Source organism: Electrona antarctica, assembly GCF_951216825.1.
Source record: "Electrona antarctica genome assembly, chromosome: 3".
Classification (NCBI taxonomy): Eukaryota; Metazoa; Chordata; class Actinopteri; order Myctophiformes; family Myctophidae; genus Electrona; species Electrona antarctica.
Genome location: NC_136808.1, coordinates 29,183,307 through 29,193,349, shown reverse-complemented (window position 1 = coordinate 29,193,349; position 10,043 = coordinate 29,183,307). Strand labels below are relative to the sequence as shown.

At 41.2% G+C, this 10,043-nt stretch overlaps 1 protein-coding gene across 1 annotated transcript; it reads left to right on the top strand.

Moving 5' to 3' along the window:
- Positions 1–790: 790 nt before the first annotated feature.
- fgf7 (fibroblast growth factor 7) lies at positions 791–9,826 on the top strand (the record flags this gene model as incomplete). The annotated part of the gene is made up of 3 exons (XM_079497212.1): positions 791–1,076; positions 8,997–9,103; positions 9,404–9,826. The coding sequence occupies 3 exons, from the start codon at positions 791–793 to the stop codon at positions 9,617–9,619; spliced, it is 609 nt and encodes a 202-aa protein (XP_079353338.1). The 3' UTR covers positions 9,620–9,826.
- Between the last annotated feature and the right edge of the window lie 217 nt (positions 9,827–10,043).

Genomic DNA, 10,043 nt, shown 5'->3' with positions numbered 1-10,043 from the left:
GACTTGATGTTTTCTTTGAAATTATATATGTATATATATTATTATTATTATATGTGCATGGAAGCATGAGACTGACTCTGAGACTTGTGTATACAGACAAGATGAGAGGATTACGGAGAGGGGAAGCCAACTGATAAGTGGGCTAATATTTCACTACTAGTATGTGTCAAAGAGAAGGAGGAATTAAATCATAGCACACACTACTAAGAGTTTGATTTACTGCTAAGCTAAAAAATAAAAGACTCGTATTGGTACGCGTTCAGAGAAGCAGATGTTCAGTTCAGCTGCATCTATAAAATTCAACAATTTTCTAGTTGCTATAATGCAAAGGACAGGTCAGTCATATACAACATTGATGTTAGTATTCGATTAATATTTCAGACTTTTTAGTTTAAAACAATCTACAAGTTGACTAAACTTTCAATTTACTGTCTGCCTTATTTGAATTCAATGAGCTAGCTTAAATTATTTTCTCTTTTCCCACAGTGACTCTCAACAGAAGTTACTAAACTGGACATTATGTCTACTGTTGGACAATCTCCAGAGGCTGGTGCAAGAAGCATACACAATCTGTGAGGATTAAAAAGAGACCAAGATCAGTCCATCCATTTAGGAGACTCCTCCGAGCCATCCTCCATCCACAGTCTACGGTCGCCGTGGGGGAGAGGGAGACCACTAGGTCACAGGTCAGCGGTCAGGGGTCTGGGGTCACGGGGCAGAGGGGCCGCGTACAGATCTTGATCTCACATTTCAGTATGGTGATCATAGAGCCCCACTGCAGTGCATTATAATGCGCACATGGATGCTGACATGGAACCTGCCAAATCTGCCCTCAGGACTGTATGTGCACATGATCTTCCTGTTTGGCAGTGTGTGTGTGGCCTGTGGTGACCGCACGCCAGAGCAACTGGCCGCCATCATGAACTGCTCCAAACACGAGCGCCACACCAGGAACTACGACTACATGGAGGGAGGCGATGTGCGCATACGGCAGCTGTTCAGCCGCACACAGTGGTTCCTCACCATTGATGACTCCGGCAACATTAACGGGACACAAGATCCCACCAACTGCTACAGTAAGGATGCACTTCATTAACTGTCTGATTATCATTTATAATTAGTGTTTGGTTTGCTGCTACCTATTTCTGATGATGACTACATAAGTGATAAAAATGCATATACCATATAAATTGCAAATTATTGAAATTGAGAGTATCCTTAAAGAAAACAAAAAAAGGTGTAGAGATTTGAACTTGGATGTCGGCCTGGGAGTATTTAGTCGCAGACAGTGTTTTGGCTGACTTCATGTGAGAGCTCTCAGTTAGTAATGAGACTGTTTGGCCCCTCAAGGTGTCGGGAGCATGTGAGAGGTGTTATTGTCCAATGTTCCCCAGCGTAATCACAGTGTTAATGGGTCATGTGTCTCTGTTAGAGCAGCCAAAATGACAGAAATAAAGTGAAGCAGGTGTGGGCTCTGGCCTTCCCAATCATAACACCATCTAAACAAAGGCTGTAATGAAGTAAACCAAAGGGGACTAGGAGGCTGCTGGCCAGCCAGGGCTCTATCAGATCTGGACAAATACTCTCCTTGGCAGACATTGATGCTTGCACAGTCACACACCCACACAGACCCCCCCCCCCCCCCCACACACACACACACACACGCGCGCACGCACGCGCACACACACACTATCACACTAGTCACTGACGTTCAGCGAGATACACTAGTGGACAGAAATAGCAAAGACTAAGCATAATCATGCTCACATTTCTCAGAAAGTTAACTTAAAATCCTCTAAGACCATGATTAAAGTTGTTTCTGTTATCATAACAGAGGCGGACAGCTTTCACTGCCTCTGGTACTACCAGGATACATGAACATCTGAGGGAGCTCTTCACAAACACAGAGCACAAACACTTTCATCTCACACAATTGGGAGTCAAATTACATAATTTGCCTTATCATCCGAAGCACTGCTAAAAGAAAAAAAATATCCAAAGTAGGATTTGTGAAGTAGTTGAAGCCCATTACTACCACTGAGGGCTAACCACAGCTTTTCATTATCTGGCAGTACTGAAGTAAAAGCATTTCAAAGCACATATATTTAGATGCTAGTAGAAATCCCGGTGATGGGGAGAATGCTTGAGGTAGCTATCATTTCCTCCTATCTGACGTGCGGCTGTTGCAGGAATGCTGGCGTGACAGTGAATGCCTCTGTGTGGACAGAAACTTGCGCAACAATTGGCGATGAAAAGCAGAAAATGTGATATTGACTCATAATAGCATGCAAAAAGCACACAGAATGATGTCTGATGAACCATAAAAAGATTGGATTACTGAAGCGAGTGTGTTACTGCAACGACTATAGAAATGTAACCAAGGTCCATTTGGTTACATTTAGTTGAATGAACACTCACAGTTTTACAGTGTAGGCGCTGTGTGTGGCATCAACAAACTTTTAAAGAAGCCTATTAGACAGACTTCCTTTGATTTCCATTAGGGTTATTAATAATAATTACTCCAAAGTACCTCTGTCCTGTGTTTCATAACTGTGGTATTGCCATGACAACTGAAGTTCCCCTTTGGGACAATAAAGGTCTATCTAACTATCAGTCTCTGTCTGGACACCATCCTACTGAATATCAAGACATTACCTGACAACTAACCAAACACAGATCACATACTGTATGAGCTAATAGATATTTATCTATTTGTCTTGATGGAAGACATCACACAAACAATCCATTTTATGTTTTGTTGTATTAATGTAAAAAATATTTGAGGGTTCCTTTATTTGATGAAAGGGAAGATGATGGCCAGAAGTTGGTTTTTCAGGGCTGAAGTTTGACGGCTACTTTATTTCTAAGGCCTGGAATAGAAGGCAATCTCAGCTTTTCAAGTAGGATCAGGTCTCCTGTCTAGTGTCTATGTGTGTGAGTTAACAGGCCCAATTACTAGGGTGTTGTATTTTATCTTGTATTATACGTAATTGCCCTATATTTATCTTGGGTGTTTTGGCTGGTTATTTGTGTGATCATTGTTTGTGATAAATTGTCATGTCTGTTCATTGTTGAATCAATGTTAAATGAACAGGAAAAGTGTCCTGTAAGTTCATATGTTCTGGGCTTCTTTGGAAGCATGATGCCACTTAAATAAAGAAAAATCAATCAACCCACCAATCAATCAATCAATCAATCAATCAATCAATGAACAGACAAACTCTCGCAACCAAACGTATATGTGACTAACCAAAGGCTGGTGATAACATAAGGTCATGCCAACATGCCAAGCCACGGCACAGTGAACATCTAAATAAAACCCCTGCTAATTGACTCTAAATCTGCTGTAGCAGGACCATGCCAGCCTCACGAGAGACAAGATGTCTCTGCAGGTTGTCACAACACTGCAGGTTGTGACATGCCAAAGCAGCAAACATGGGCTGCGCTGGTATAGGTTTTAGCGTCTCCCCGCTGTGCTATTTAAGGAAACAGACCATTCAAAATAGTCTAAATCTCTAATAGAAGAAATGAAAGTGGATCAATGAAGGTCAGTGGTGGATGGCAGGGGTCTCAACCAGCGTTCTAGTGAAATCTAATAACAGACACATTATGCCCTCTATTCACGTGTGGGCCACAATCATTTATATTAAATGACATATCAGACAACATTATATTCCACTTTCCAAATTTCTGTATAATGTTTCATACATCATTAGTTTTTCTTTTTCAACACAGACAGGCTGAAAGTAGATATGCATTTGAGGACAATAGCGCTATTGCAATTACAATTTAGGATATGACAGTGGTAGTTACATTGTAATTATGTAATTACAATTGGTCAAAGGTTCAAAGGTTTTCAGCCCATGCACGTACATGAATGTGAACTTATCACACCAACTCTGTTAAACAAGAATCACTATTCCTAGAAATTAGCCACAGGCTCAACAAAATAATCAAATCAATATGGATCCTACTGACTCTATCCAGGGACAGAACAAGGGATCACCCAAACATTTGTTTACTCATCCAGTTTTCCTGGAAAGTTCTGTGTGCGTGCCATGTGTGTGCGTGTGTGTGTGTGTGTGTGTGTGTGTGTGTGTGTGTGTGTGTGTGTGTGTGTGTGTGTGTGTCTCATCAGACTTTCACTCTCCGTCTAGCATTTTGGGCAGTATAGCAAATGATTCTGTGACACTTCCCAAAGTTAGCACTGATTTAACGCAGATATTCTTTTCTACAGTTTTGTTTTTCCCCTCCATAATTTAGTCATTGGCAAATCCCCCCATGTTATTTTCTCCCTGGCTGTCACTGCCAACCCCTACTGGTCTGTCTATGGAGGGTGTAGAGTATAGACAACCACGTCTCCTACGAATCTACGATACCATTACCAGCCACTTGTTTTCACCTGATGTAAGTGCAGAGGAACACTAATCCAGTGGTTCCCAAACCTTTCAGGTTGAGACCCAAAAGAGGTTAGACGTTTGCCTGGGAGCCAGTACCCAAACTACTGAAAATAGCACATCTAAGCCTGCAATGCGTTGCTTCACGCCACTGTGCGAGCTTGTATAGATCGGCTATTTTCGCTATTTCTTAATTATTATTTCTATTATATCTTTTGAAATATAAAAATATTAATAAATATAAATATATATTTTTTAAATGTAGGAAAAGAAAATGGGATTTTTACTCGAGCCGTTGTGACCCATAGAAATTGGTCCGTGACCCACAAATGGGTCCAGACTCAATGTTTGGGAAACAGCGCACGAATCACTCACAATTCTGCTCCCTGCTGAACAGGCAACCTGTAGGAGTCACTAGTGTGACAGACACCAGAGACACCCACCTGGATGCTCCAATAGGGCCGTTTGGTGCTATCTGGAAAGACAGCATGCCTACTAGCTACTACACTGTAATTTAACTCCAAACTCGAACCAGAACACACAGAATACATGAAGTTCTCTTTGTATCCAAATATTGTACACAGTACAACAGTAGCTACTCAAACACTTACTTTAAGTCAGAAGAGCAATGCATGATATATGGATGCAAATGCAATACATTAGGCTTTATGTCATGATGAGATGATATGAACAGATACAATCCACTGGTGTAATTTGCAAGTGAAGCCTTTTAGACAGATCTGGTCCAGTGGGTCTACTGTGGGTCAGAGTATAACTCTGTTTTAAATAAGCGATTTAGACAAGAGCTGGTCCAGTCAGTCTTGTTTGGGTCTTTTTAGACCTAGTCCAGTGGGTCAAGTCTGGTTCCTTTTAGACAGATCTGGTCCAGTGGGTCTAGTCTGGGTCAGGGTTTAATGAGTCACAGGTAATTCAGCCAAGGTTTCTCCAGGATAGATTATTTTTCTTTTTTCCTCACTTTTGTCAAAGCCAGCTGGAATATGTTGGACTTCTGCAGTGAGGATTGCTGTTATATTAAATTATAGCAATTATAGCTGCATAACGTAAAACTTAGGAGTTGACTCTGCTTCAAGGAAAGTGAAAATAGCATACTTCATCAACACTGACATTAGGGCTTTATTGTCTGTAAACATGTCCCTTTAATCCTCCAGACAGCAAAAATGTGTTATATTGTTATTGTGTATTATTATCCAATCCAATCCAACTTTATTTATAGAGCACATTTAAAAACAACAGAGTTGACCAAAGTGCTTTACATAACATAACAAACTAGAAAAAGTGCCCTTCTGGGCACAGGTCTCCACCAGGAGGATAGGAGTGTGTGTGATGTTTAGCAAAATGTTTAGGAGTAATATAAACAACAACATAAAACAATGTGCGTGCGTGCGTGCAAGACGCGGCTTGGCCTGTTGTAGCGCCACCATGAGGCTGATTAGAAAACTGTGAAGTGGCATTTCTTCCTCAGCCTAGTGGGAATATGCATGCACAGTTTCACCGCAATCGGACGCTGCGTTGAGTAGTTGTGGCGATTTATACAAAACGGGAACAAAGCGGGCTACTCCTGAAAGGTTTAGAAGCCAATCGTAGCCAATGAGGGTGGATTATGAGAAATCAAACAAACCCGTCTTGATCACATGACTATGGAGAGCATGTGTACCGATTTGCATGAAATTTGGATAAAATATGAAGGAGTAACATTAGAAAATGTGTTTTACATATGTCGGCCTCCTGGTGGCGCTATAAAGAGCAGATGTGAAAAATCCCAAGCAAAGGTTTTTCCTTGGCCTCTAGGGAGTGTGTATACAAAGTTTTACACAGATCCGTGCAGTTAGAGGTAAAAACACTAATCGGCCAGTTATAGCGCCACCATGAGGCTGAGTTGAAAATGTTCACGTGGCATTTCTTCCTCTGCCTAGTGGGAATGTGCGTGCACAATTTCACGGAAATCACACGATGTGTTCATGATTTGCAGCATTTTGTTTGAAACGGAGCACTCCTGCGAACTTTGGAAGCCAATCTTAGCCAATCAGGATGGAGTCTGAGAAATCTGAAAGACCAGTTTTGTTGAATGGCTCTAGAGAGACTGTGTACCAATTTGCGTGATGTTTGGACAAAATCTGTAGGTGTACTGTCCAAAAACGTGTTTTGCACAAAGCGCCCTCCTGGTGGCGCTATAACAGGCCGTTCTGGAAATTTTGGGGCAGAGGTTCATCGTTGGTATCCAGGGAGTGTGTGTGCAAAATGTGGCATTGACCGGGTTAACGGTGCCGGAGATTAGCTGTTCACAGACGGACGGACGGACGGACGGACACACGGACACACGGACACACGGACGGACGGAGTGCAAAACATACTCTCTCCCATGCCTTCGGCCTGGTGGAGACAAAAACACAAAAAGTGCACAAAATCGTCAAAAACATATTATAGAGATACAAATATACAACAGGGTGGAGAAAAACAAAACAAACAATAAAACAAAAGATAAAAATAAATAAAAAATAACTCACTCTGGGGTAAAAGCTTGGGAATAAAAAAGTGTTTTAAGACGGGATTTAAAAATAGGGCTAGAGGGGGACAGTTTTACTAAGAGGGGGAGTTCATTCCACAGTTTAGGGGCAGCTACAGAAAAGGCACGATCTCCTCTAAGTTTCAGTTTTGACTTTGGGACCTCCAGCAGAATCTTGTTTGCTGATCTCAATGATCTTTCTGGGACAAGATCTGAAATATAAGGAGGTGCTAGCCCTCCTGATCCTAAAACATACAGGGAGCCAGTGCAGTGAAGCTAAAATGGGGGAAATGTGGTCACGCCTTCTTGTGCCTGTCAGAAGGCGTGCAGCAGCATTTTGCACTAGTTGCAATCTATAAATGCAGCCCTGGCTAGCCCCAACATAAAGTGCATTGCAGTAATCCAGGCGGGTAGTGATAAAAGCATGTATGACTTTTTCAAAATCTAAAAAAGTTAAAAAAGGCTTCACCTTAGATAAAATCCTGAGCTGGAAAAAAGCTGATTTTAAAACTAAATTCACCTGTTTATCCATTAAAAAGTCACTGTCCATTCTTACTCCAAGGTTGGTTACGGTGGGTTTAATATATTGTGCCAGGGGGCCGAGGTCCACTTCGGACATATTTGCAGCAAGACTGGGTTTAAAAATTATAATCTCTGTTTTGCTCTCATTCAAATTTAAAAAATGTAAAGCCATCCAGGCTTTAATGTCATCCAGACATTCCAGGAGTTGGCTTGGAGGGGTGGTACTGTCTCGCTTGATGGGGAGGTAGATTTGGGAGTCGTCAGCATAAAAATGGAAGGACATGCCATGTTTGCGTAAAATTGACCCTAGGGGGAGTAAATAAAGTGCAAAAAGAATGGCCCCAAGGATTGAGCCCTGGGGCACCCCATAGGGGAGGGGGGCAGAAGATGACATTACGCCACCAGTGCTGACGGTGAAGCTTCTCCCAGTGACATACGACCTAAACCAATCCAGTGCTGTGCCCTTTATACCCACCCAGTGCTCAAGACGTGAAATTAGGATAGTGTGGTCAATCGTGTCAAAAGCGGCCGTAAGATCTAAAAGCAATAAAACCGCAAAATTGCCAGAATCTGTAGTTATTAAAAGATCATTAAAAACTCTTAAAAGTATGCTATACTTGATCTGAATTCACAATGTCTATCACATCTTACAAGTGTGAAATTGTAAGATGTGATAGACATTGTGAATTCAGATGTCCACACAAAATACATCGTTCATTGCGACACCTGAAAGTAAATACTACAAATAAATATTTATAATAAACAAATAACATAGCGATACAGGAATGTACTGTATAGTCACCTCAGCTGCATTGTATTAGCTTAGTTTCTACTAAAAAATGCTAATTTATGCAATAAAAGATACCTCCTGGCACATTCTGACATCTTAAGATGCATCACAACATAACCCCAACGCCAAGTAGTTTGCCAATAGCCTTGTGCTCTCCCACAGAGTTAGTAGGCAGGTCTGAAGTGTAGCGTGCAAAGCACAAGCAAGGAGGTAGTTTCCTCAACGCTCAACCCCAAGGGAGAGAGGCCCTAATCTGCCTCCCATATGTGCCATGGCATAGGCTGCGGTTTGTGTAATGGCCACCCAAGCCACTAAACCAGAAGTGCTGGGAGAAAGTACTCAAATGTTTTATACTATTTATACTAAAGTATCAATACTGCAATATAGAAATACTCTGTTACAAGTAAAAGTCTGGAATTCAAAATGTACTTGAGTAAAAGTACAAAAGTTTTGTAGAAGTAAAAGTATTGGAAATTGGAAATACTCAAGGAAAGTACAAATATCTCAAAATTGTACTTAAGTACAGTACTTGAGTAAATGTACTTAGTTACTTTTCAGTTTCCACCACGGCAAGCGAGTTAACAAGGCTTGAATAAAGCCAAGAGCCACCGACTGATTAAGCACATCCTGTCTGTTAATGAAGATGAATACTGAAAACTGGATGTCAGTGGTGTAAAGTAACTAAGTACATTTACTCAAGTACTTTTTTTGTTTACTGGAGTATTTCACAGTATGACTGTCTGTCTGTCTGTCTGTCTCGCAGGCATCCTGGAGATCAGGACTGTGTCTGAGGGGGGCATACTGGCTATCAAGGGGGTCAAGAGCCAGTATTATATCTCCATGAACAGGACTGGGCAGCTGCAAGGCAAGGTAACATTTCTCCTACGTGACAAAAAATAAAATAATAAAAAGTGCCTGTACGATTAGGCAATTATTAAAATATAATAATATTATTAAATAAAAATATAAAATAATATTATTAAAATAAAAATTAAATCTCCACTGCAATACAATTTTTAATCTTGGTTGCAGGCTGTAAAATAACACTGCAATACATGCAACGCACGCACGCACGCACGCACGCACGCACGCACGCACGCACGCACGCACGCACGCACGCACGCACACACAGTGTAGATTTAATTGTTTTTGTATTATTATTATTTACAGAAGAACTACAATGAAAACTGCAACTTCAAGGAGGTGTTCCTAGAAAACTATTTCAATGCTTACTCCTCCGCAAAATGGACTAGAAATGGCAAAGAGATGTTCATAGCTCTGTCCCAGAAGGGTAAACCGCTGCGGGGGAAGAAGACCAGGAGGGAGCACATAGCATCGCACTTCATCCCCATGAAGTGCAGAGAGGAGGAGAGGAGGGTGGACTGATCAGTTGGAAACTGTGTATAATATGATTTCATTCACATTATGTTATGTAAGCCGACACAGAGCTCATGTATTACCAACATTACGCACCACTCTTCCTGAGTTGTAAATTAGTCATGTTTGTTGTTGTTTTGTTATTTGCATACAATGGAGCAACAGTCCTCCGATGGGCACATTACGAGCTGATAGAAATTGTCAAGGTTGTTTGACAAGTTGTTGACCAGCCCTTAATCATGGACTTACAGTCAATTGTTTTCATAACATTTTCCATTACAGGTGGTGTGATTTTGTTAAAATAAGTGTTAAATAGCTCTATATGCTGATAGTAATGTTTTGCTATAGAGTGTTTGTTCAATAACAGGGGTCTCACCATTTGTCCAGGTCTATAGTAAAGGTCAGGATACCAGTTGTATCCAATCAGGAAAGA